Below are 27,024 nucleotides of genomic sequence, written 5' to 3'. Positions count from 1 at the left end.
AGCCCCACTGTGGGTAACTTGTGGGGCAGGGTGCCTGTGGGGCAGCTGTGGGTCACTCAGCTGTGGGGCAGTTAGGGGTGCCTGTGGGGCAGCCGTGGGTCACTCAGCTGTGGGGCAGTTACGGGTGCCTGTGGGGCAGTTAGGGGTGCCTGTGGGGCAGCTGTGGGTCACTCAGCTGTGGGGCAGTTAGGGGTGCCTGTGGGGCAGTTAGGGGTGCCTGTGGGGCAGCCGTGGGTCACTCAGCTGTGGGGCAGTTAGGGGTGCCTGTGGGGCAGTTAGGGGTGCCTGTGGGGCAGCCGTGGGTCACTCAGCTGTGGGGCAGTTAGGGGTGCCTGTGGGGCAGTTAGGGGTGCCTGTGGGGCAGCCGTGGGTCACTCAGCTGTGGGGCAGTTACGGGTGCCTGTGGGGCAGTTAGGGGTGCCTGTGGGGCAGCTGTGGGTCACTCAGCTGTGGGGCAGTTAGGGGTGCCTGTGGGGCAGTTAGGGGTGCCTGTGGGGCAGCTGTGGGTCACTCAGATGTGGGGCAGTTAGGGGTGCCTGTGGGGCAGCCGTGGGTCACTCAGCTGTGGGGCAGTTAGGGGTGCCTGTGGGGCAGTTAGGGGTGCCTGTGGGGCAGCCGTGGGTCACTCAGCTGTGGGGCAGTTAGGGGTGCCTGTGGGGCAGTTAGGGGTGCCTGTGGGGCAGCCGTGGGTCACTCAGATGTGGGGCAGGGCGCTGAGGCTCTGCCGGCAGTCGATGGCGCCGCGGTCGGGCCCGGTGAAGGTGAGGGGCAGCCCCCCCAGGAAGCGGCGGCGCTCGGGGGGCTCCAGCCCCATAAGTGGCCCCAGCTGGGCCGTCGGCAGCGCCGGGCGGTAGCTGGGGAGAGAAGGAGGTCAGGGGGGGCCGGGGGCGCCGGGGGCACCCGCGGCCCCACGGACGGACGGGGGTGGGACCCCCATAGCGGGGGACTCGGCCCCATAGAGGGGAGCTCAGCCCCATAGAAAGGGGTCTGACGCCGTAATGGGGGGCTACGCCCCGTAACGGGGGTGTCAGCCCCATAGCAGTGGGGTCTGACCCCATAGCAGGGGTCTCAGCCCCATGATGGGGGATTCAACCCCGTAACAGGGGGCTCAGCCCCATAACAGGGGGCTCAGCCCCATAGAAAGCGATCTGACCCCATACTGGGGGGCTCAGCCCCATAGAAAGGGATCTGACCCCATACTGGGGGGCTCAGCCCCATAGAAAGGGATCTGACCCCATACTGGGGGGCTCAGCCCCATAGAAAGGGATCTGACCCCATACTGGGGGGCTCAGCCCCACAGACAGGGGGTTTAACCCCCCAGAGAGGGACAGGGTCCCATATGGGGGGCACAGCCCCACATCACCGCATGGCAGAGGGGCTCAGCCCCATAGGAGAGGGCTCAGCCCCATAGGAGAGGGCTCAGCCCTATAGTTGGGGCTTCAGCCCTATAAAAAGGGGGCTCAGCCCCTTAAAGTGGGGGTCCAGCCCCATAACAAGGGGGCTCAGCCCCATAACAGAGGGTTCAGCCCCATAACAAGGGGGCTCAGCCCCATAACAAGGGGGCTCAGCAGGACCCCCACCCCAATGTGGGGCACAGATTACGGACACTGGGGGTTCCCTTTGCCCTTACATGGACAACACACTTTCCCTCACCCCATACATGCTCACAACCGCACCCCCAAATTGCCCAAAAACCTGTGAATTTCCCCCTTTCTGTGTCCTGTCACTCACCTGGGTGGCCCCGTGGCTCCTGGGGCCCTGTCCCTGTGTCCCACCCTGTCCCTGTGTCCCTTTGTGTCCCCCCATATCCCCCCATGCCGAAGCCCCCAGCCCCACGTACGCCCTGATGCAGGCGCGCAGGGCCCGCGTGTCCCCATGGTGTCCCCACAGTGTCCCCACGGTGTCCCCATGGTGTCCCCACAGTGTCCCCACGGTGTCCCCACAGTGTCCCCACAGTGTCCCCACAGTGTCCCCACGGTGTCCCCACGGTGTCCCCCCAAGCCCCCCGCAGCCCCCAGCCCCACGTACGCCCTGATGCAGGCGCGCAGGGCCCGCGTGTCCTCACGGTGTCCCCACAGTGTCCCCCCAAGCCCCCCGAAGCCCCCAGCCCCACGTACGCCTTGATGCAGGCGCGCAGGGCCCGCGTGTCCCCATGGTGTCCCCACAGTGTCCCCACGGCGTCCCCCCAAGCCCCCCGAAGCCCCCAGCCCCACGTACGCCTTGATGCAGGCGCGCAGGGCCCGCGTGTCCCCATGGTGTCCCCACAGTGTCCCCACGGTGTCCCCACGGCGTCCCCCCAAGCCCCCCGAAGCCCCCAGCCCCACGTACGCCTTGATGCAGGCGCGCGTGTCCCCATGGTGTCCCCACAGTGTCCCCACGGTGTCCCCACGGTGTCCCCCCAAGCCCCCTAAAGCCCCCAGCCCCACGTACGCCTTGATGCAGGCGCGCAGGGCCCGCGTGTCCCCACAGTGTCCCCACGGCGTCCCCCCAAGCCCCCCGAAGCCCCCAGCCCCACGTACGCCTTGATGCAGGCGCGCAGGGCCCGCGTGTCCTCACAGTGTCCCCACGGCGTCCCCCCAAGCCCCCCGAAGCCCCCAGCCCCACGTACGCCTTGATGCAGGCGCGCAGGGCCCGCGTGTCCTCACAGTGTCCCCACGGTGTCCCCCCAAGCCCCCCGAAGCCCCCAGCCCCACGTACGCCTTGATGCAGGCGCGCAGGGCGCGGCGCCGCTCGCGCTCGGCGAAGAGGTCGATGAGGCGCGGGCCCATGGCCGGGGCCGAGCCGTGCAGGCGGAAGAAGCGGCTGTAGAGCCCCAGGGCCCAGGCGGCGCGCAGGGCCAGGGCGTGCGACACGGCGGGGTCAGAGCGCAGCGACGGCGGCAGCAGCGCCAGCTCCGTGGTCAGCTCTGGGACGGACAGACGGACACACGGGGGTCAGTGTGGTCATTGGCATGGTCAGTGTGGTCATTGGGATGGTCATTGGGTCAGTGGGATGGTCAGTGTGGTCATTGGGATGGTCAGTGGGTCATTGGCATGGTCAGTGGGTCATTGGGATGGTCATTGGGTCATTGGCATGGTCAGTGTGGTCATTGGCATGGTCATTGGGTCATTGGCATGGTCAGTGTGGTCATTGGCATGGTCAGTGTGGTCATTGGCATGGTCAGTGGGTCATTGGCATGGTCAGTGGGTCATTGGCATGGTCAGTGTGGTCATTGGGATGGTCAGTGTGGTCATTGGCATGGTCAGTGTGGTCATTGGCATGGTCAGTGGGTCATTGGCATGGTCAGTGTGGTCATTGGGATGGTCAGTGTGGTCATTGGCATGGTCAGTGTGGTCATTGGGATGGTCATTGGGTCATTGGCATGGTCAGTGTGGTCATTGGGATGGTCAGTGGGTCAGTGGGATGGTCAGTGTGGTCATTGGCATGGTCAGTGGGTCATTGGCATGGTCAGTGTGGTCAGTGGGATGGTCAGTGTGGTCATTGGGATGGTCAGTGGGTCAGTGGGATGGTCAGTGTGGTCATTGGCATGGTCAGTGTGGTCATTGGCATGGTCAGTGTGGTCATTGGCATGGTCATTGGGTCATTGGCATGGTCAGTGTGGTCATTGGCATGGTCAGTGTGGTCATTGGGATGGTCAGTGTGGTCATTGGGATGGTCATTGGGTCATTGGGATGGTCAGTGTGGTCATTGGCATGGTCAGTGGGTCATTGGCATGGTCAGTGTGGTCATTGGCATGGTCAGTGTGGTCATTGGCATGGTCAGTGTGGTCATTGGGATGGTCAGTGTGGTCATTGGCATGGTCAGTGGGTCAGTGGGATGGTCAGTGTGGTCATTGGGATGGTCAGTGTGGTCATTGGGATGGTCAGTGTGGTCATTGGCATGGTCAGTGTGGTCATTGGGATGGTCATTGGGTCATTGGCATGGTCAGTGTGGTCATTGGGATGGTCAGTGGGTCAGTGGGATGGTCAGTGTGGTCATTGGCATGGTCATTGGGTCATTGGCATGGTCAGTGTGGTCATTGGGATGGTCAGTGTGGTCATTGGGATGGTCAGTGTGGTCATTGGCATGGTCAGTGGGTCATTGGCATGGTCAGTGTGGTCATTGGCATGGTCAGTGTGGTCATTGGCATGGTCAGTGTGGTCATTGGCATGGTCAGTGTGGTCATTGGGATGGTCAGTGTGGTCATTGGCATGGTCAGTGGGTCATTGGCATGGTCAGTGGGTCATTGGCATGGTCAGTGTGGTCATTGGCATGGTCAGTGGGTCATTGGCATGGTCATTGGGTCATTGGGATGGTCAGTGTGGTCATTGGCATGGTCAGTGGGTCATTGGCATGGTCAGTGTGGTCATTGGCATGGTCATTGGGTCAGTGGGATGGTCAGTGTGGTCATTGGCATGGTCAGTGGGTCATTGGCATGGTCAGTGTGGTCAGTGGGATGGTCAGTGTGGTCATTGGCATGGTCAGTGTGGTCATTGGCATGGTCATTGGGTCATTGGGATGGTCAGTGTGGTCATTGGCATGGTCAGTGTGGTCATTGGCATGGTCAGTGGGTCATTGGCATGGTCAGTGGGTCATTGGCATGGTCAGTGGGTCAGCAGGGCGTGGGACACGGCGGGGTCAGAGCGCAGGGACAGGGGCAGCAGCGCCAGCTCCGTGGTCAGCTCTGGGACGGACAGACGGACACACGGGTCAGTGTGGGACGGACAGACGGACACACAGGGGTCAGTGGGACGGACAGACAGACACACAGGGGTCAGTGTGGGACGGACAGACAGACACACAGGGGTCAGTGGGATGGGATGGACAGACGGACACGCAGGGGTCAGTGTGGGACGGACAGACGGACACACAGGGGTCAGTGTGGGATGGACAGACGGACACACAGGGGTCAGTGTGGGACGGACAGACGGACACACAGGGGTCAGTGGGATGGGACGGACAGACGGACACACAGGGGTCAGTGTGGGATGGACAGACGGACACGCAGGGGTCAGTGGAATGGGACGGACAGACGGACACACAGGGGTCAGTGTGGGATGGACAGACGGACACACAGGGGTCGGTGTGGGATGGACAGACGGACACACAGGGGTCAGTGGGATGGGACGGACAGACGGACACACAGGGGTCAGTGTGGGACGGACAGACGGACACACAGGGGTCAGTGTGGGATGGACAGACGGACACACAGGGGTCAGTGGGACGGACAGACGGACACACAGGGGTCAGTTTGGGATGGACAGACGGACACTCAGGGGTCGGTGTGGGATGGACAGACGGACACACAGGGGTCAGTGTGGGATGGACAGACGGACACTCAGGGGTCGGTGTGGGATGGACAGACGGACACGCAGGGGTCGGTGTGGGATGGACAGACGGACACTCAGGGGTCAGTGTGGGACGGACAGACGGACACGCAGGGGTCGGTGTGGGATGGACAGACGGACACACAGGGGTCAGTGTGGGACGGACAGACGGACACACGGGGGGGGGTCACCGGGGGCAGCTCGGCTGAGCTCAATGAGAGCCCCCCAAATTTGGGGACCCCTCCCCAGGTTTGCTGACCCCCCCTGGGTTTGCAGCCCCCTCCCCACAATACAGCCCCCTCTTCACAATACAGCCCCCTCCCCACACTGCAGCCCCCTCCCTACACTGCAGCCCCCTCCCCACACTTGCAGCCCCCTCCCCGGGTTTGCTGACCCCCCCAGGGTTCCAGGACCCCTCCCCACACTGCAGCCCCCTCCCCACACTGCAGCCCCCTCCCCGCACTTGCAGCCCCCTCTTCACACTTGCAGCCCCCTCTCCACATTTGCAGCCCCCTCCCCACACTTGCAGCCCCCTCCCCACACTGCAGCCCCCTCTCCACATTTGCAGCCCCCTCCCCACACTTGCAGCCCCCTCCCCACATTTGCAGCCCCCTCCCCACACTGCAGCCCCCTCCCCACATTTGCAGCCCCCTCCCCACATTTGCAGCCCCCTCCCGGGGTTTGCAGCCCCCTCCCCACAATACAGCCCCCTCCCCACACTGCAGCCCCCTCCCCACATTTGCAGCCCCCTCCCCACTCTGCAGCCCCCTCCCCACACTTGCAGCCCCCTCCCCACATTTGCAGCCCCATCCCCACATTCGCAGCCCCCTCCCCACACTGCAGCCCCCTCCCCACATTTGCAGCCCCCTCCCCACACTGCAGCCCCCTCTCCACATTTGCAGCCCCCTCCCCACACTTGCAGCCCCCTCCCCACATTTGCAGCCCCATCCCCACATTCGCAGCCCCCTCCCGGGGTTTGCAGCCCCCTCCCCACAATACAGCCCCCTCCCCACACTTGCAGCCCCCTCCCCACATTGCAGCCCCCTCCCCACATTGCAGCCCCCTCCCCACACTGCAGCCCCGTTCCCACATTTGCAGCCCCATCCCCACATTCGCAGCCCCCTCCCTGGGTTTGCAGCCCCCTCCCCACACTGCAGCCCCCTCCCCACACTGCAGCCCCCTCCCCACATTTGCAGCCCCCTCCCTACACTGCAGCCCCCTCCCTACACTGCAGCCCCCTCCCCACACTGCAGCCCCCTCCCCACATTTGCAGCCCCATCCCCACATTCGCAGCCCCCTCCCCACATTTGCAGCCCCCTCCCTACACTGCAGCCCCCTCCCTACACTGCAGCCCCCTCCCCACATTTGCAGCCCCCTCCCCAGGTTTGCTGACCCCCCCAGGGTTCCAGGACCCCTCCCCACATTTGCAGCCCCCTCCCCACACTGCAGCCCCCTCCTCACCGCCGGAGTTGTTGGTGAAGATGCAGTAGAGGATGCGGTACGCCGTGAACTCGCCCACGCAGCCGGGCAGGCTCTCCCCGTACAGCGCCTTCAGCTGCGTCTGGCACTGGTTGAACTCCTCGTGGTCCCCCTGGCGAGGGGGCACGGACCCTCAGAGACCCCTCCCCAAATCGGGGGGTCCCCGGAGCCCCCCCCGGAGCCCCCCCGGAGCCCCCAGCCCCACCTTCTCCAGGGCGATGCGGGCGTGCGTCTCGTAAACCTCCACCGTGAACTCCGTGCGCACGCCTTGCACCTGCGGCACAGGGAATTGGGGAGGGGTCTTCAGTGTGGGGAGGGGTCCTGAATGTGGGGAGGGGTCTCAGGTGTGGGGAGGGGTCTTCAGTGTGGGGAGGGGTCCTGAATGTGGGGAGGGGTCTCAGGTGTGGGGAGGGGTCCTCAGTGTGGGGAGGGGTCCTCAGTGTGGGGAGGGGTCCTCAGTGTGGGGAGGGGTCTTCAGTGCGGGGAGGGGTCCTGAATGTGGGGAGGGGTCTCAGGTGTGGGGAGGGGTCTTCAGTGTGGGGAGGGGTCCTGAATGTGGGGAGGGGTCTTCAGTGTGGGGAGGGGTCTTCAGTGTGGGGAGGGGTCCTGAATGTGGGGAGGGGTCCTCAGTGTGGGGAGGGGTCCTCAGTGTGGGGAGGGGTCCTGAATGTGGGGAGGGGTCCTCAGTGTGGGGAGGGGTCCTGAATGTGGGGAGGGGTCTTCAGTGTGGGGAGGGGTCTTCAGTGTGCGGAGGGGTCCTGAATGTGGGGAGGGGTCTTCAGTGTGGGGAGGGGTCCTCAGTGTGGGGAGGGGTCTTCAGTGCGGGGAGGGGTCCTGAATGTGGGGAGGGGTCCTGAATGTGGGGAGGGGGTCCCAAACTTTGGGAGGGTCCAGAATTTGGGGAGGGGTCCTCAGTGTGGGTAGGGGTCCCGAACCAGGGGGAGGGGTCCTGAATTTTGGGGAGGGGTCCCAGATCTGGGGTGGGGTCCTGAATCTGGACAGGGGACCTTAAATTTGGGGAGGGGTCCCAAACTAAGGGAGGGTTCCTGAATTTGGGGAGGGGTCCCAAACTCGGGGACAGGTCCTGAATTTGGGGAGGGGTCCCAAACTAAGGGAGGGTTCCTGAATTTGGGGAGGGGTCCTGAACCAGGGGAGGGGTCCCAAACTCGGGGACAGGTCCTGAATTTGGGGAGGGGTCCCAGATTTGGGGAAGGATCCTCAAGTCGGTGAGGGGTCCCAAACTTGAAGCCCCCTCCCCAATTTAACCCCCTCCTCACCGTCAGGTCCTGCCTCAGCTGCCCTGACCCCATCAATGCAAGCCCCCTGACCCCCAGCTGAAGCCCCCTCCCCAATTTAACCCCCTCCTCACCGTCAGGTCCTGCCTCAGGGATTTCAGCTGCTCTGATCCCATCAATCCAAGCCCCCTGACCCCCAGCCGAAGCCCCCTCCCCAAATTCTCACCGTCAGGTCCTGCCTCAGCTGCCCTGATCCCATCAATCCAAGCCCCCTGACCCCCAGCCGAAGCCCCCTCCCCAAATTCTCACCGTCAGGTCCTGCCTCAGGGATTTCAGCTGCCCTGACCCCATCAATCCACGCCCCCTGACCCCAAACTGAAGCCCCCTCCCCAATTAAACCCCCTCCTCACCGTCAGGTCCTGCCTCAGGGATTTCAGCTGCCCTGACCCCATCAATGCAAGCCCCCTGACCCCAAACTGAAGCCCCCTCCCCAAATTCTCACCGTCAGGTCCTGCCTCAGCTGCCCTGATCCCTTCAATCCAAGCCCCCTGACCCCAAACTGAAGCCCCCTCCCCAAATTCTCACCGTCAGGTCCTGCCTCAGGGATTTCAGCTGCTCGCAGGCCCAGGCGTAGTCGCGGTGCTGCTGCCAGTGCGAGCGCACCAGGGCCAGCGCCTGCCGCAGCACCTGCAAACATCGCGGCCGTTTTGGGGCCATTTCAGGCGTTTTTGGGTGTTTGGGGGACTGGGGGGTTTTTTGGGGTATTTCTGAGGTGGAGTTTGGGGAGTTTCTGGAGGTTTTGGGGAGGATTTTCGGGTGGTTTTGGAGGTTTCGGGGTGGATTTTGAGGTGGATTGGGGGGTGTTTAGTGGGTTTTTGGGGGATGGATTTTGGGGTGATTTGGGGGGATTTCAGGTTTTCTGGGGGGATTTTTGAGGTGGGTTTTTGGGGGATGGATTTTGGGGGTTTTGGGGGGATTTCAGGGTTTTTTTGGGGGGGTTTTTGAGGTGGGTTTTTGGGGGATGGATTTTGGGGTGATTCAGGGGGATTTCAGGATTTTTTTAGGGGATTTTTGAGGTGGGTTTTTGGGGGATGGATTTTGGGGTGATTTGGGGGGATTTCAGGTTTTTTTAGGGGATTTTTGAGGTGGGTTTTTGGGGGATGGATTTTGGGGTGATTTGGGGTGATTCGGGGGGATTTCAGGTTTTTTTGGGGGATTTTTGAGGTGGGTTTTTGGGGGATGGATTTTGGGGTGATTTGGGGCGATTTCAGGATTTTTTTAGGGGATTTTTGAGGTGGGTTTTTGGGGGATGGATTTTGGGGTGATTCGGGGGGATTTCAGGATTTTTTAGGGGATTTTTGAGGTGGATTTTTGGGGGATGGATTTTGGGGTGATTTGGGGGGATTTCAGGTTTTTTGGGGGGGGATTTTTGAGGTGGGTTTTTGGGGGATGGATTTTTGGGGTGATTTGGGGGTTTTGGGGGGATTTCAGGATTTTTTTAGGGGATTTTTGAGGTGGGTTTTTGGGGGATGGATTTTGGGGTGATTCGGGGGGATTTCAGGTTTTTTTTAGGGGATTTTTGAGGTGGGTTTTTGGGGGATGGATTTTGGGGTGATTCGGGGGGATTTCAGGATTTTTTTAGGGGATTTTTGAGGTGGGTTTTTGGGGGATGGATTTTGGGGGTTTTGGGGGTTTTGGGGGGATTTCAGGGTTTTTTTGGGGGGATTTTTGAGGTGGGTTTTTGGGGGATGGATTTTGGGGTGATTTGGGGGTTTTTGGGGGATTTCAGGTTTTTGGGGGGGGATTTTTGAGGTGGGTTTTTGGGGGATGGATTTTGGGGTGATTTGGGGGGATTTCAGGGTTTTTTTAGGGGATTTTTGAGGTGGGTTTTTGGGGGATGGATTTTGGGGTGATTTGGGGGGATTTCAGGTTTTTTTAGGGGATTTTTGAGGTGGGTTTTTGGGGGATGGATTTTGGGGTGATTTGGGGGGATTTCAGGTTTTTTTAGGGGATTTTTGAGGTGGGTTTTTGGGGGATGGATTTTGGGGTGATTTGGGGGGATTTCAGGTTTTTTTTAGGGGATTTTTGAGGTGGGTTTTTGGGGGATGGATTTTGGGGTGATTTGGGGGTTTTTGGGGGATTTCAGGTTTTTGGGGGGGGATTTTTGAGGTGGGTTTTTGGGGGATGGATTTTTGGGGCAGATTTGAGACAGATTTGGGGGTTTTTAGGGTGGATTTTGGGGTTTTTGGGTCATTTTGGGCTCACTCACCAGCACAGGTCTCACGGTAGCCAGATCAGGGATGGGTTTAGGGTGGATTTTGGGGTTAATTTTGGGGTTTTTGGGTCTCAGAGGCCAGGTCCAGTGCACAGGTGAGATTGTGGGGTGGGATTTGGGATGGTTTTGTGGTATTTGGGGTGGATTTTGGGGTGAATTTCAGGAATTTTGGCTCATTTACCAGCACGGGTCTCACGGTAGCCGGATCCGGCGCACAGGTGAGATTGTGGGGTGGGATTTGGGATGGATTTTGGGGTATTTTAGGGTGGATGTTGGGGTGGATTTTGGGGTTAATTTTGGGGTTTTTGGGTCTCACAGAGGCCAGGTCCAGTGCACAGGTGAGATTTCGGGGTGGATTTTGGGGTGGTTTTGCGGTATTTTAGGGTTGATGTTGGGGTGGATTTTAAGGTTAATTTTGGGGTTTTTGGGTCTCACAGAGGCCAGGTCCAGGTGGGGTTCTGGGGTGGATTTTGGGGTGGTTCTGGGGTATCTTAGGATGGATTTTGGGGTGAATTTCAGGGTTTTTGGTGTGACTCACTGGCATGGGTCTCACGGTAGCCGGATCCGGCGCACAGGTGAGATTGTGGGGTGGATTTTGGGATGGATTTTGGGGTATTTTAGGGTGGATTTTGGGGTGAATTTTGGGGTTTTTGGTTCATTTACCGGCACGGGTCTCACGGTAGCCGGATCCGGCGCACAGGTGAGATTGTGGGGTGGATTTTGGGATGGATTTTGGGGTATTTTAGGGTGGATTTTGGGGTGAATTTCAGGAATTTTGGCTCATTTACCAGCACGGGTCTCACGGTAGCCGGATCCGGCGCACAGGTGAGATTGTGGGGTGGATTTTGGGATGGATTTTGGGGTATTTTAGGGTGGATTTTGGGGTGAATTTTGGGGTTTTTGGGTTATTTCAGTCCCGCTCACCGGCACGGGTCTCACGGTAGCCGGATCCGGCGCACAGGTGAGATTGTGGGGTGGATTTTGGGATGGATTTTGGGGTATTTGGGGTGGATTTTGGGGTGAATTTTGGGGTTTTTGGGTTATTTCAGTCCCGCTCACTGGCACGGGCCTCACGGTAGCCGGATCCGGCGCACAGGTGAGATTGGGGGGTGGGATTTGGGATGGATTTTGGGGTATTTTAGGGTGGATTTTGGGGTGAATTTCAGGAATTTTGGCTCATTTACCGGCACGGGCCTCACGGTAGCCGGATCCGGCGCACAGGTGAGATTGGGGGGTGGGATTTGGGATGGATTTTGAGGTATTTTAGGGTGGATTTTGGGGTGAATTTCAGGGATTTTGATTCATTTACCGGCACGGGTCTCACGGTAGCCGGATCCGGCGCACAGGTGAGATTGTGGGGTGGGATTTGGGATGGATTTTGGGGTATTTTAGGGTGGATGTTGGGGTGGATTTTGGGGTTAATTTTGGGGTTTTTGGGTCTCACAGAGGCCAGGTCCAGTGCACAGGTGAGATTTCGGGGTGGATTTTGGGGTGGTTTTGCGGTATTTTAGGGTTGATGTTGGGGTGGATTTTAAGGTTAATTTTGGGGTTTTTGGGTCTCACAGAGGCCAGGTCCAGGTGGGGTTCTGGGGTGGATTTTGGGGTGGTTCTGGGGTATCTTAGGATGGATTTTGGGGTGAATTTCAGGGTTTTTGGTGTCACTCACTGGCACGGGTCTCACGGTAGCCGGATCCGGCGCACAGGTGAGATTGTGGGGTGGGATTTGGGATGGATTTTGGGGTATTTGGGGTGGATTTTGGGGTGAATTTCAGGAATTTTGGCTCATTTACCAGCACGGGTCTCACGGTAGCCGGATCTGGCGCACAGGTGAGATTGTGGGGTGGGATTTGGGATGGATTTTGGGGTATTTTAGGGTGGATGTTGGGGTGGATTTTGGGGTTTTTGGGTTATTTCGGTCCCGCTCACCGGCACGGGCCTCACGGTAGCCGGATCCGGCGCACAGGTGAGATTGGGGGGTGGGATTTGGGATGGATTTTGGGGTATTTTAGGGTGGATTTTGGGGTGAATTTTGGGGTTTTTGGGTTATTTCGGTCCCGCTCACCGGCACGGGCCTCACGGTAGCCGGATCCGGCGCACAGGTGAGCCTCAGGTAGCGCTTGGTCACCTCCTGGCAGGTGCCCAGGATCTTCACCTGCTGCCAGTCCAGCTCAGCCGCGGCGGGGGCGGGGCCGGGGGCGGGGCCTGGCGCCGCCGCGGGGGGGTTGGGCCGCCCCTTCTTGGGGGCGGGGCCTCCGGAATTGGCCCCGCCCCCCGCCCCGCCCCCCTGGAAGCGCTGGGCCCGGCGCTGGCGCCGCAGCTCCCGCTCGGGGTCCTCGGGCTCGCACGGGGGGCGGCGGCGCGACCGCCGCGGCGGGCACGGGTCCGGCCTGGAAGGGGTTAAAAACGGGGCAAAATGGGTTAAATATGGGTTAAAAATGGGTTAAAGTGGGTTATATATGGGGGGAATGCTCGGGGTCCTCGGGCTCACACGGGGGGCGGCGGCGCGACCGCCGCGGCGGGCACGGGTCCGGCCTGGAAGGGGTTAAAAACGGGGAAAAATGGGTTAAATATGGGTTAAAAATGGGTTAAAGTGGGTTATATATGGGGGGAATGCTCGGGGTCCTCGGGCTCACACGGGGGGGCAGCAGCAGGAGTGGCGGGGAGGGCACGGGTCCGGCCTGCAAGGGGTTAAAAACGGGGAAAATGGGTTAAATATGGGTTAAAAATGAGTTATATATGGGGGGAATGCTCGGGGTCCGCGGGCTCGCACGGGGGGCGGCAGCGCGACCGCCGCGGCGGGCACGGGTCCGGCCTGGAAGGGGTTAAAAACGGGGCAAAATGGGTTAAATATGGGTTAAAAATGGGTTATATATGGGTTAAAAATGGGTTACAGTGGGTTATATATGGGGGGAATGCTCGGGGTCCTGGGCTCACACGGGGGGGCGGGAGTGGTGGGGAGGACACGGGTCCAGCCTGGAAATGGTTAAAAACGGGGAGAAATGGGTTAAATATGGGTTAAAATGGGTTATATATGGGGGGAATGCTCGGGGTCCTCGGGCTCACACGGGGGGGCTGCAGCAGGAGTGGCGGGGAGGGCACGGGTCCGGCCTGCAAGGGGTTAAAAACGGGGAAAATGGGTTAAATATGGGTTAAAAATGAGTTAAAGTGGGTTATATATGGGGGGAATGCTCGGGGTCCTCGGGCTTCATCGGGGGTGGCGGTGCTACCGGCACAGATTGGGTTAAATGGGCAAAAATGGGTTAAAAATGGGGATTTGGGAAAAAATAGGAGAAAGGAGGAAAAATTGGCGGCAAACGAGGGGAAAAACAAGGGGAGAGTGGGGTTAAAGTAGGGTTAAAGTAGGGTTAAAGTAGGGTTAAAGTGGGGTTAAAGTAGGGTTAAAGTAGGGTTAAAGTAGGGTTAAAGTAGGGTTAAAGTGGGGTTAAAGTGGGGTTAAAGTGGGGTTACAAGTGGGCACTTGGGGGAAATGGGGAGGAAATGGGGGCTGGGGATAGAAACGGAGATGCCCGCCCAGTGCCCCTTTAACCCCTCCCAGTCCATCCCAGTCCATCCCAGTCCATCCCAGTATATCCCAGTCCCTCCCAGTACATCCCAGTCCATCCCAGTTTGTCCCAGTTTGCTCTCAGTCCATCCCAGTATATCCTAGTTTATCCCAGTCCATCCCAGTCCATCCCAGTCCATCCCAGTATATCCCAGTATATCCCAGTCCATCCCAGTCCATCCAAGTCCCTCCTAGTCCATCCCAGTCCATCCCAGTTTACCCCAGTCCATCCCAGTTTGCTCCCAGTATATCCCAGTCCCTCCCAGTCCCTCCCAGTCCATCCCAGTCCCTCCCAGTCCCTCCCAGTTTATCCCAGTATATCCCAGTTTACCCCAGTATATCCCAGTACCATCCCACTATATCCCAGTCCATCCCACTATATCCCAGTATATCCCAGTCCCTCCCAGTTTATCCCAGTATATCCCAGTCCCTCCCAGTTTATCCCAGTTTATCCCAGTATATCCCAGTCCCTCCCAGTTTATCCCAGTATATCCCAGTCCCTCCCAGTTTATCCCAGTTTATCCCAGTATATCCCAGTCCCTCCCAGTCCATCCCAGTCCCTCCCAGTCCCTCCCAGTCCATCCCAGTATATCCCAGTCCATCCCAGTCCCTCCCAGTCCATTCCCAGTCCATCCCAATCCATCCCAGTTTATCCCAGTTTATCCCAGTATATCCCAGTACCTCTTTCCTCGCTGTGCCCGTGCCCGGCCCCGCTCCAGGGGCCCCCCCCGGCCCCGCGGTTTTTGGGGGCCCCCCCGGCGCCCCCCGGGCCGGGGCTCGGCCCCCCCCGAGCCCGACGAGTCCGACTCGGAACCGCTGTGGGGGATGGGAAACTGGGTTAGACTGGGAGGGACTGGGACGGACTGGGAGGGACTGGGATGGACTGGGAGCAAACTGGGATGGACTGGGATATACTGGGAGGGACTGGGAGGGACTGGGACAAACTGGGATGGACTGGGATATACTGGGAGGGACTGGGATGGACTGGGAGCAAACTGGGATGGACTGGGATATACTGGGAGGGACTGGGATGGGGTTAATGGGGGGCACTGGGACTCGGAACCGCTGTGGGGGAATGGAACTGGTTAGACTGGGATGGACTGGGACGGACTGGAGGGACTGGGAGGGACTGGGAGGGACTGGGATGGACTGGGACAAACTGGGACAAACTGGGAGGGACTGGGAGACTGGGAGGGACTGGAATATACTGGGATGGACTGGGAGCAAACTGGGAGGGACTGGGATGGACTGGGATATACTGGGACATACTGGGAGGGACTGGGACAAACTGGGAGGGACTGGGAGGGACTGGGACGGATTGGGATGGACTGGGATGGACTGGGAGGGACTGGGAGCAAACTGAGACAAACTGGGATGGACTGGGAGAGACTGGGATGGACTGGGATAAACTGGGATGGACTGGGATGGACTGGGAGGGACTGGGAGGGACTGGGATGGACTGGGATGGACTGGGATGGACTGGGAGGGACTGGGAGGGACTGGGATGGACTGGGATGGACTGGGAGGGACTGGGAGGGACTGGGGCAGACCGGGATGGGGTTAATGGGGGGCACTGGGACTCGGAACCGCTGTGGGGGGAATGGAACTGGTTAGACTGGGATGGACTGGGATGGACTGGGATAAACTGGGATGGACTGGGATATACTGGGATGTACTGGGATGGACTGGGAGGGACTGGGAGGGACTGGGATATACTGGGATATACTGGGAGGGACTGGGATGGACTGGGATGGACTGGGACGGGTCAATGGGGGGCACTGGGACTCGGAGCCACTGTGGAGATGCAGGAACTGGGTTATACTGGGACAAACTGGGACAGACTGGGACAGACTGGGATGGACTAAAGGGGCACGGGGAGTCTGACTCGGAGCCACTGCAGGGATAGAACTGGGTTATACTGGGACAAACTGGGATAGACTGGGACAAACTGGGACAGACTGGGACAAACTGGGATAGACTGGGAGCACTGGGACAAACTGGGATAGACTGGGACAGACTGGGACAAACTGGGACAAACTGGGATAGACTGGGACAGACTGGGACAGACTGGGACAAACTGGGATTTCTGTGGGCCGTTTTTGGGGTGAATTTTGCCGTTTTTGGGGTCTCACCTGCGCCGGCAGTGCCTGCCCGGTGACCTTGAGGGGCGGATTTTTGGGGTGATTTTTGGGGTTTTTGGGGTGGATATTTGGGGTGATTTTTGGGGTTTTTGGGGTGGATATTTGGGGTTATCTTTGGCTCCCTTGGGTGTATTTTCACAGGGATTTTTTTGGGGTGAATTTTGCCGTTTTTGGGGTCTCACCTGCGCCGGCAGTGCCTGCCCGGCGAGCGGGACGAGCTCCTGGAGCTGTCGGACGAGGACGAAGATGAGGATGAGGAGTTCTCCCCGCCCTTCATGAACACGTTGCGGTTCCCGAACTTCCCCGGGAAGGCCCCGCCCCCCCTGGGCCTGGCCCCGCCCCCTCCGGGCCCCGCCCTGGGGCTGGGCGTGGCCGGGGCGCGGGGGGCGGGGCCCGGGGGGGGGAGGGGCAGCTCCCAGCGCTTCTTCTTGGGGGGGCTCCCCACGGCGGGGGGGGCGGCGCCGTCCCGGCCCAGCCTGGGGGGAAAAAGCGAGATTTTGGTTAAAAATTGACAAAAAAAAAAGAAAATTTGGCGTCAAAGTGGGAGGGGAATAAAAATCGGGGGTCGCAGATTTGGGGCAGAAAAATCCAAATTTTGGGGTCACGGGGGGGTTTGGGGGGGGAAAAAAATCAAATTTGGGTCGGGGGAAAGATTCTGATTTTGGCTAAAGGGCGGGAAAGAAAAATATGGGGTCACAGAGGGGATTTGGGGGAAAAAAAACAAATTTGTGGTCATAAAATTCCCAGGGAAAAACCCAAATTGGGGTCAGGAAGGGGAGGAGTTTTGGGCAATTCTGGGTGGAATTGTTGGGGATTTTGGGGCAATTCCGGGTGGAGTTTTTGGGGATTTTGGGGCAATTCCGGGTGCAATTTTCGGGGATTTTTGGGCAATTCCGGGTGGATTTTTTGGGGATTTTGGGGCAATTCCGGGTGGATTTTGTCAGGGATATTGAGGCAATTCCGGGTGCATTTTTTGGGGATTTTGGGGCAATTCCGGGTGGAATTTTTGGGGATTTTGGGGCAATTCTCAGCAGATTTTTTGGGGGGATTTTGGGGCAATTCTGAGCAGATTTTTTTGGAGGGATTTTGAGCAATTCTGGGTGGATTTTTGGGACAATTCCGGGTGGATTGTTGGGGATTTTTGGGCAATTCCGGGTGGAGTTTTTGGGGATTTTTGGGCAATTCTGGGTGGATTTTTGGGGGGATTTTGGGGCAATTCTGGGTGGAATTTTTGGGGATTTTGGGACAATTCCGGGTGGATTTTGTCAGGGATATTGGGGCAATTCCGGGTGGAATTTTTGGGGATTTTTGGGACAATTCCGGGTGGATTTTTGGAGGGATTTTTGGGCAATTCTGGGTGGATTTTTTGGGGGGATTTTGGGCAATTCCGGGTGGAATTTTGGGACAATTCCGGGTGGATTTTTTGGGGGGATTTTGGGGCAATTCTGAGCAGATTTTTTGGGGGGATTTTGGGCAATTCCAGGTGGATTTTTGGGGGGGATTTTTGGGCCAATTCCGGGTGGATTTTTGGGGGAATTTTTGGGCAATTCTGAGCAGATTTTTTGGGGGGATTTTGGGCAATTCCGGGTGGATTTTTGGGGGGATTTTTGGGCCAATTCCAGGTGGATTTTTGGGGGGATTTTTGGGCCAATTCTGGGTGGATTTTGGGCAATTCCGGGTGGATTTTTGGGGGGGATTTTTGGGCCAATTCCGGGTGGATTTTTTGGGGGGATTTTGGGGCAATTCCGAGCAGATTTTCTCAGGGACTTTTGGGCCAATTGCGGGTGGATTTTTGGGCCAATTCTGGGTGGATTTTTTGGGGGGATTTTGGTGCAATTCTGAGCAGATTTTCTCAGGGATTTTTGGGCCAATTCCGGGTGGATTTTTGGGGGGATTTTTGGGCCAATTCCCGGTGGATTTTTGGGCCAATTCCGGGTGGATTTTGGGCAATTCCGGGTGGATTTTTGGGGGGATTTTTGGGCCAATTCCGGGTGGATTTTTTGGGGGGATTTTGGGGCAATTCCGAGCAGATTTTCTCAGGGATTTTTGGGCCAATTCCGGGCGGATTTTTGGGGTTTTGGGGTCTCACCCACCCGGGCAGGGGCTCCCTGCTCCAGTCGATGGTGAAGGCCGTCCCGTCCTGCAGCCGGGCCTGCAGCAGCTCCTTCAGCAGCTTCTCCGTGCGATCTTTGTCCTCCTCGGACTCGCAGGCCGTGAAGCAGCGCTGCACGTAGGCCTTCATCTCGGGGGGCCAGTCCTCGGGGCGGCCCCTGCCCGGGCCCCGACCGTCCCTGGGGGTTTGGGGTCATTTCAGGGACTTTTGGGGCATTTCAGAAAAATCCCCGTCGAAATCCGCCCCAAAAAACCCCAAAAATCCATCGCAAAACCCCCAAAAATCCACCCAAAAACCCCAAAAATCCATCCTGAGAGACCCCTAAAATCCATCGTGAAAAACCCCAAAAATCCATTGCAAAACGCCCAAAAATCCACCCAAAAACCCAAAAAATCCACCCAAAAACCCAAAAAATCCACCCAAAAACCCCAAAAATCCATCCTGAAAACCCCAAAAAATCCATCGTGAAAAACCCCAAAAATCCACCCAAAAACCCTAAAAACCCATCGTGAAAACCCCAAAAATCCATCGTGAAAAACCCCAAAAATCCATCGCAAAACCCCCAAAAATCCACCCAAAATCCCCAAAAATCCACCCTGAAAAACCCCAAAAATCCATCGTGAAAAACCCCAAAAATCCACCCAAAAACCCTAAAAATCCATCCTGAAAACCCCAAAAATCCATCCTGAAAAACCCCAAAAATCCACCCAAAAAAACCCAAAAATCCACCCAAAAAACCCCAAAAATCCACCCCGAAAAACCCCAAAAATCCATCCTGAAAAACCCCAAAAATCCACCCAAAAACCCCAAAAATCCACCCAAAAAACCCCAAAAATCCATCCAAAAACCCCAAAAATCCATCCTGAAAAACCCCAAAAAATCCATCCTGAAAAACCCCAAAAATCCATCCTGAAAAACCCCAAAAATCCATCCCAAAAAAATCCTCTCTTACTCCTCCTCACACTCACCAAAAAACCCCCAAAAAACCCCAAATCCAACCCAAAAACAGCCCAGAAAAATCCCCGTCAAAATCCACCCCAAAAACCCCCAAAAATCCACCCAAAAAACCCCAAAAATCCACCCAAAAAACCCCAAAAATCCACCCAAAAAACCCCAAAAATCCACCCAAAAAACCACCCAAAAAACCCCAAAAATCCACCCCAAAAAACCCCAAAAATCCAGCCCGAAAAACCCCAAAAATCCACCCCGAAAAACCCAAAAAATCCACCCAAAATCCCCAAAAATCCACCCAAAACCCCCAAAAATCCATCCTGAAAAACCCCAAAAATACACCCCAAAAAAACCCAAAAATCCAGCCCGAAAAACCCCAAAAATCCACCCAAAAACCCCAAAAATCCACCCAAAAAACCCCACAAAAATCCAGCCCAAAAACCCCAAAAATCCACCCAAAAATCCATCCTGAAAAACCCCAAAAATCCATCGCAAAACCCCCAAAAATCCATCCTGAAAAACCCCAAAAATCCACCCAATTTTGGCACTTTTTGGCCTAATTTTTTGGGGTAATTTTTGGGGTAATTTTGTGATTGTTTAGGGGTAATTTTGTGATTTTTTGGGATAATTTTGTGATTTTTTGGGGTAATTTTGGCACTTTTTGGAGTAATTTTTTTTGGGTAATTTTGTGATTGTTTAGGGGTAATTTTGTCATTTTTTGGGGTAATTTTGTCATTTTTTGGGGTAATTTTTTGGTGTAATTTTGTGATTGTTTAGGGGTAATTTTGTGATTTTTTTGGGGTAATTTTTTGAGGTAATTTTGTGATTGTTTAGGAGTAATTTTGTGATTGTTTAGGAGTAATTTTGTGATTTTTTTGGGCTAAATTTGTGATTTTTTGGGGTAAATTTGTGACTTTTTGGGGTAATTTCATAATTGTTTAGGGGTAATTTTGTGAGTTTTTGGGGTAATTTTGGCACTTTTTGGGGTAATTTTTGGGGTAATTTTGTGATTGTTTAGGGGTAATTTTGGCATTTTTGGGGTAATTTTTGGGGTAATTTTTTGATTGTTTAGGGGTAATTTTGGGGGTAATTTTGGCATTTTTGGGGTAATTTTTGGGGTAATTTTGTGATTGTTTAGGGGTAATTTTGTGATTTTTTGGGGTAATTTTTTGGAGCAATTTCGTGATTGTTATGGGTAATTTTGGTTTTTTTGGGGTAATTTTTTGAGGCAATTTTGTGATTGTTTAGGGGTAATTTTGTGAATTTTTGGGGTAATTTTTTGGAGCAGTTTCGTGATTGTTTAGGGGTAATTTTGTGATTTTTTGGGGTAATTTTGGCACTTTTTGGGTTAATTTTTTGGGGTAATTTTGTGATTGTTTAGGGGTAATTTTGGCTTTTTTTGGGGTAATTTTTGGGGTAATTTTGGCATTTTTGGGGGTATTTTCAGGGCCCCCTCCCCGCCCCCAGGATTATTTTGGGGTGCCCATTTTGGGGAGGGGTCTCTCACTCACCCGTGGCCCCCCTGCAGCTTCTCCTGCCCGGGGGGGCCCCCGAAGGCCCCTCCCCCCCCCCGGGGCTGCTCCCCAAAGCCGGGGGGGGGCAGCGAGAACGGGAGGGGGCGCTTGGGCAGCTGGAACTTGAGACCCCCCGAGCCGGGGGCTTCTAGAGGGGGAACAAAGGGTTAAATGGGGAAAACAAGGGGTTAAATGGGGTTAAATGGGGAAAACAAGGGGTTAAATGGGGGTAAATGGGGAAAACAAGGGGTTAAATGGGGTTTAATTGGGAAAACAAGGGGTTAAATGGGGGCAAATGGGGTTAAATGGGAGTAAATGGGGAAAACAAGGGTTAAATGGGGAAAACAAGGGGTTAAATGGGGAAAACAAGGGGTTAAATGGGGAAAACAAGGGGTTAAATGGGGAAAACAAGGGGTTAAATGGGGTTTAATTGGGAAAACAAGGGGTTAAATGGGGAAAACAAGGGGTTAAATGGGGGCAAATGGGGAAAACAAGGGTTAAATGGGGAAAACAAGGGGTTAAATGGGGTTAAATGGGGAAAACAAGGGGTTAAATGGGGGTAAATGGGGTTAAATGGGGGTAAATGGGGAAAACAAGGGGTTAAATGGGGAAAACAAAGGGTTAAATGGGGTTTAATTGGGAAAACAAAGGGTTAAATGGGGAAAACAAGGGGTTAAATGGGGAAAACAAGGGGTTAAATGGGGGCAAATGGGGTTAAATGGGGGTAAATGGGGAAAACAAGGGGTTAAATGGGGTTTAATTGGGAAAACAAGGGGTTAAATGGGGAAAACAAGGGGTTAAATGGGGAAAACAAGGGGTTAAATGGGGTTAAATGGGGCTGGGGGCTGCTGGGGGGTTTGGGGGAGATTTGGGGGGGTTTGGGTGGGGATTTAGGGGGGGTTTGGGGATGAATTTGGGGCGGGAATTGGGGCAGGATTTGGGCAGGATTTGGGCAGGATTTGGGGCAGGATTTGGGGAAAATTTGGGGGAATTTAGGGCAGGAATTGGGGATAATTTGGGTCAGGATTTGGGGGTATTTGAGTCAGGATTTGGGGCAGGAATTGGGGGAATTTGGTTCAGGATTTGGGGGTATTTGAGTCAGGATTTAGGGCAGGATTTGGGGCAGATTTTGGGCAGGATTTGGGGGATTTTGGGGCAGGATTTGGGGAGGATTTGGGGCAGATTTTGGGGGATTTTGGGTCAGGATTTTGGGCAGATTTTGGGCAGGATTTGGGGGATTTTGGGTCAGGATTTAGGGCAGGAATTGGGGGATTTTGGGGCAGGATTTGGGTCAGGATTTGGGGTAGATTTTGAGCAGGATTTGGGGGATTTTGGGGCAGATTTAGGGCAGGATTTGGGGCAGATTTTGGGCAGGATTTGGGGGATTTTGGGGCAGATTTTGGGCGGAATTTGGGGGATTTTGGGGCAGGATTTTGGGGGGGGTCTCCCCTTACGTTTCATGCGGCTCCAGAGCTGCCCCCCCGCCTTCTTCCCCTTTTGGGGGGGGGGTCCCTCTCCTCCGTAGTGGGGGGAGGGGAAGGAGCCCCCCTGGGGGGTGGCCCCGCCCCCCCCCGCCCCCCCCCGCGCCCCCCCGAGCCCCCCAAGGGGTGGGGGGGGGGCTGGGGGGGGGCACTGGGGGGGGGCTGGGGGGTCCCGAAGGGCGAGGCCTCGTCCAGCCCGGGCACGGGGGGCTGCTGGGGGAAAAGGGGGGTCAGGGCCACGGGGACCCCTCCCCAAATCCCCACTGAGCCCCCCAGACCCTGCAGACCCCTCCCCAAATCCCCACTGAGCCCCCCAGACCCTGCAGACCCCTCCCCAAATCCACACTGAGCCCCCCAGGCCATGCAGACCCCTCCCCAAATCCCCACTGAGCCCCCCAGACCCTGCAGACCCCTCCCCAAATCCACACTGAGCCCCCCAGGCCGTGCAGACCCCTCCCCAAATCCCCACTGAGCCCCCCAGACCCTGCAGACCCCTCCCCAAATCCACACTGAGCCCCCCAGACCCTGCAGACCCCTCCCCAAATCCCCACTGAGCCCCCCAGGCCGTGCAGACCCCTCCCCAAATCCCCACTGAGCCCCCCAGGCCGTGCAGACCCCTCCCCAAATCCACACTGAGCCCCACTGACCGTGCAGACCCCTCCCCAAATCCCCACTGAGCCCCCTTTACCTGGCCCAGGCCATGCAGACCCCTCCCCAAATTCCCTCACCCGGCCCAGGGTGGGCACAGGGGGGTCCCAGATGTGCAGACCCCTCCCCAAATTCCCTCACCTGGCCGAGTCCACCCTGCTGCTGCTGGGGGGGGGCGGGGGGCGGCTGCTGCTGCTGCTGGGGGGGAGGGGCGGGGTAGGAGCCCCCTCCCCCCGCGGGGTACGGGGCCGTGGGGGCGCCATAGCCGGGGTACACGCCCTGGGGGGGGAGAGACCCCCACGGTAATAATGGTACAGCCCAGAGACCCCCAAATTAACAATGGTACAGCCCAGAGACCCCCACGTTAACAATAGTACAGCCCAGAAACCCCCAAGTTAACAATGGTACAGCCCAGAGACCCCCCCCCCCCATAGCCATAGCCAGGGTACACACCCTGCGGGGGGAGAGACCCCCAAGTTAACAATGGTACAGCCCAGAGACCCCCAAATTAACAATGGTACAGCCCAGAGACCCCTCCCCATTTATAAGGGATCCCCCTATAGCTGGGGTACACGCCCTGGAGGGGAAACACCCCAAAATGAGCAATGGAACAGCCCAGAGACCCCCAAATTAACAATGGTACAGCCCAGAGACCCCCACGTTAACAATGGTACAGCCCAGAGACCCCCAAGTTAACAATGGTACAGCCCAGAGACCCCCAAGTTAACAATGGTACAGCCCAGAGACCCCCAAGTTAACAATGGTACAGCCCAGAGACCCCTCCCCATTTATTAGAGACCCCCCTATAGCCGGGGTACACGCCCTGGAGGGGAAACACCCCAAAATGAGCAATGGAACAGCCCAGAGACCCCCAAGTTAACAATGGTACAGCCCAGAGACCCCCAAGTTAACAATGGTACAGCCCAGAGACCCCTCCCCATAGCCAGAGTACACACCCTAAGGGAGGGGGCAGAGACCCCCAAGTTAACAATGGAATGGTCTAGAGACCCCCTCCCCCCCACTAAAGTATTGGTACAGCCCAGAGACCCCGTTTCTTAAATTAATGGTACAGCCCAGAGACCCCTAAAGTAAACAATGGTACAGCCCAGAGATCCCCCCCACCAATTAACATTGGTACAGCCCAGAGACCCCCCCCCCTTAAATTAACAATGGTATGACCCAGAAACCCCTTCCCATCAATCGGAGACACCCCCCTCCCCCCATTAAATTAATGGTACGGCCCAGAGAAACCCTCCCCCCTTTAAATTAACAATGGTGTGGCCCAGAATTCCCCTCCAAATTAATGGTACAGCCCAAAGCCCCCTCCCAGCCCCGTGTGAGCCCCCAGCCCCATTTGGGGTGCCCCCAGACCCATCCTGGGGTGCCCCCAGCCCCGCAGCAGCCCCCAGACCCATTGCAGCCCCCAGCCCCATCTGGGGGTGCCCCCAGCCCCATTTGGGGTGCCCCCAGGCCCATTGCAGCCCCGTGTGAGCCCCCAGCCCCATTTGGGCTCTCACCATGGGGCAGCAGTATCCGTAGGGGCAGTAGCCCCCCCCGTAGGGCTGTACCATTCCCAGTGAAGCCCCCAGCCCCATTTGGGGAGCCCCCAGCCCCATTTGGGCTCTCACCATGGGGTAGTAGTATCCGTAGGGGTAGTAGCCCCCCCCGTAGGGCTGGTACCACTGGTAGTACTGGGGGGGCTGAGCCTGAGCCAGGGAGGGGTCACCCTGTGAGGGGGGGGCGAACTGGGGAGGGGGAGAGGAGGGTTAGAGACCCCCCAGAACGGGGAGAGACCCCCCAGAACGGGGAGAGACCCCCCCAAAACGGGGAGAGACCCCCCAGAACGCAGAGACTCCAAAAGAGCCCAAAATAGGAGACCCCCCCTCATAAGAGACAAACCCCCAGAACAGAGACCGCAAAAAACCCCACAGAGACCCCAAAAAAACCCAGAGAACCCAAAAAAAAAACCCACAGAGAACCCAAAAAAACCCACAGAGACCCCAAAAAAAAAAGCAGAGATGCCCCCCAAAACGTTGAGGCCCTCCTCAGAACACCCCAGACCACAGAGACCCCCCCCAAATAAATACAGGCCTCCCCAAATCCCCCCCAAAGACCCCACAGACCCCCAAACCTCCCCCAAAGAGCCCTGAACCCCCCTCTAACCTCTCTGCAAACCCCCACAAATCCGCCCCAGACCCCCCCAGGCCCCCCAAATCCCCCCGTTTCCCACCTGCGCTCCGGCCTGCGCCCCCGCCGCGGCCTTGCCGCCGCCCGCCGCCGCTTTGCTGATGCTGGCCAGCGCCTGCCGCGCCTTCTCCCACTCGGGGTTCTCGGGGGGCGCCGGGGGCTCCTCCCGCGCGGGGCCGGCGCCGCCGGGCGCGCCTCCGGGAGCGGCTCCGGGAGCGGCGCCGAGCGCGAACGGGGCGGCCCTGAGGGAGCAAACCGGGTCAAACCGGCCCCGCGCTCTGCCCGCGCCCTCCCTCCCTCCCTCCCTCCCTCCCTCCCCTCTCCCGGAGCCGCTCTCACCACTCGCGTTGGTCGCCCAGGTTGGCGGCCATGGTTCGGGGCCGCCCCCGCCGCCGGGGTCGCGATCGTCGCGACAGGAGCGGCCGCGGCTCCGCGGGCCCAAGATGGCGGCGCCGCCGCCTCTCCCCTCACGGAGCCGCTTCCGGTCGGAGCGCGCGGCGCTCGGCCAATGGGAGGGCGAACGGCGGGGGCGCGCGCGGCGCTCGGCCAATCGGAGGGCGAAGGAGGGGGGCGCGCGCGGGGAACGGCCAATGGGAGAGCGAGGCGCGGGGTAACGGCGGCCGCGCGAGGACAAAGTAACGGCGAGGGCGCGAGGGAGACGGGGAACGGCGGCCGCGAGGGGACAAAATGAAAGAGATGCGCGCGCGCGGCGTTTTGGGGAGGATTTCGGGGATTTTGGGGAGCGCAGGCGAAGAATTTGGGGGGGGGGTCCCCGTGTATCCGCCCTGCCCACCGCTCCTCCCGCCCCAGGGGGTCCCCACTCCCCTTTGAGTCACCCCAAATTCCCCCGCTGCAGCCGCGGCAGCTGAACCACGCTGGGGACCCCAAAATCGGGGGGGTGTTCCCTCAAAATTTGGGATTTTACCCCCAAAATTAGAGGTTTTTAATCCCCAAATTTGGGAGATTTCATGCCCAAAATTGGGAGTTTTTAATCCCCAAATCTGGAGGATTTTAGCCCCAAAATCTGGGGGTGCGCTCCCCAAAATTGGGAGTTCTCAATGTGCAAAATTGGGAGTTACATCTCCCCAAAACCGGGGATTTCACCCCAAAACCGGGAGGTTCTAACCCCAAACCCGGACGTTTCCAATGTGCAAAACGGGGAGGTTTCAACCTCCAAAGCGGCGGATTTTACCCCAAACCACGGGTTTCACCCCAAAATTGGGAGTTTTTAATCCCCAAATCTGGAGGATTTTAGCCCCAAAATCTTGGGGTGCGCTCCCCAAAATTGGGAGTGCTCAATGTCCAAAATTGGAAATTATAAACTCCCCAAACGCGGGGATTTCACCCCAAAACCTGGAGGTTCTAACCCCAAACCCGGACGTTTCCAATGTGCAAAACGGGGAGGTTTCAACCTCCAAAGCGGCGGATTTTACCCCAAACCAGGGGTTTCACCCCAAAATTGGGAGTTTTTACCCCAAACCCAGGCGATTTTACCCCAAACCTGAGAATTTTTAACCCAAAACCGGGAGATTTTAAACCCCAGAATTGGGATGTTTTACCCAAACCCGGCTGATTTCCCCCCAAAAATTGGGAGGTTTTACCCAAACCCGGCTGATTTCCCCCCAAACTGGGGGAGTTCACCCCAAACCCGGTGGAATTTAGGCTCCGAAATTGGGAATTTTTACCCTGAATTTGGGATTTTTTAACCCCAAAATTGGGATTTTTAAACCCAAAATGGGGATTTTTTAAAGCCCAAAATGGGGATTTTTTAACCCCGAAATTGGAATTTTTTTAACTCAGAAATTGGGATTTTTTTAACCCCAAAATTGGGATTTTTTAACCCCGAAATTGGGATTTTTTAACCCCGAAATTGGGATTTTTTTAACCCCGAAATGGGGATTTTTTAACCCCAAAATGGGGATTCTTTAACCCCGAAATTGGGACTTTTTAAACCCCGAAACTGAGAGTTTTTTAACCCCGAAATTGGGATTTCTTAACCCCAAAATGGGGATTTTTTAACCCCGAAATTGGGATTTTTTAACTCCAAAATTGCGATTTTTTAAACCCCAAAATGGTGATTTTTTTAACCCCGAAATTGGGATTTTTTAAACCCCAAAATGGGGATTTTTTAA

At 57.0% G+C, this 27,024-nt stretch overlaps 1 protein-coding gene across 1 annotated transcript; it reads right to left on the bottom strand.

Annotated features, from left to right (window-relative positions):
* Positions 1-572: 572 nt before the first annotated feature.
* LENG8 (leukocyte receptor cluster member 8) lies at positions 573-25,263 on the bottom strand. Its single transcript, XM_058822697.1, is given in 15 exon segments — positions 573-854; positions 2,698-2,905; positions 6,768-6,897; positions 6,991-7,059; positions 8,606-8,707; positions 12,358-12,682; positions 14,539-14,673; positions 16,181-16,474; positions 18,092-18,289; positions 20,574-20,724; positions 22,031-22,081; positions 22,084-22,267; positions 24,334-24,450; positions 24,936-25,134; positions 25,232-25,263. Coding segments are annotated over 15 exon segments (2,355 nt in total). The 3' UTR covers positions 573-694.
* Positions 25,264-27,024: the final 1,761 nt, after the last annotated feature.

This window comes from Ammospiza caudacuta, chromosome 34 (assembly GCF_027887145.1).
Source record: "Ammospiza caudacuta isolate bAmmCau1 chromosome 34, bAmmCau1.pri, whole genome shotgun sequence".
Classification (NCBI taxonomy): Eukaryota; Metazoa; Chordata; class Aves; order Passeriformes; family Passerellidae; genus Ammospiza; species Ammospiza caudacuta.
This window is presented reverse-complemented; position numbering and strand designations above follow the sequence as displayed.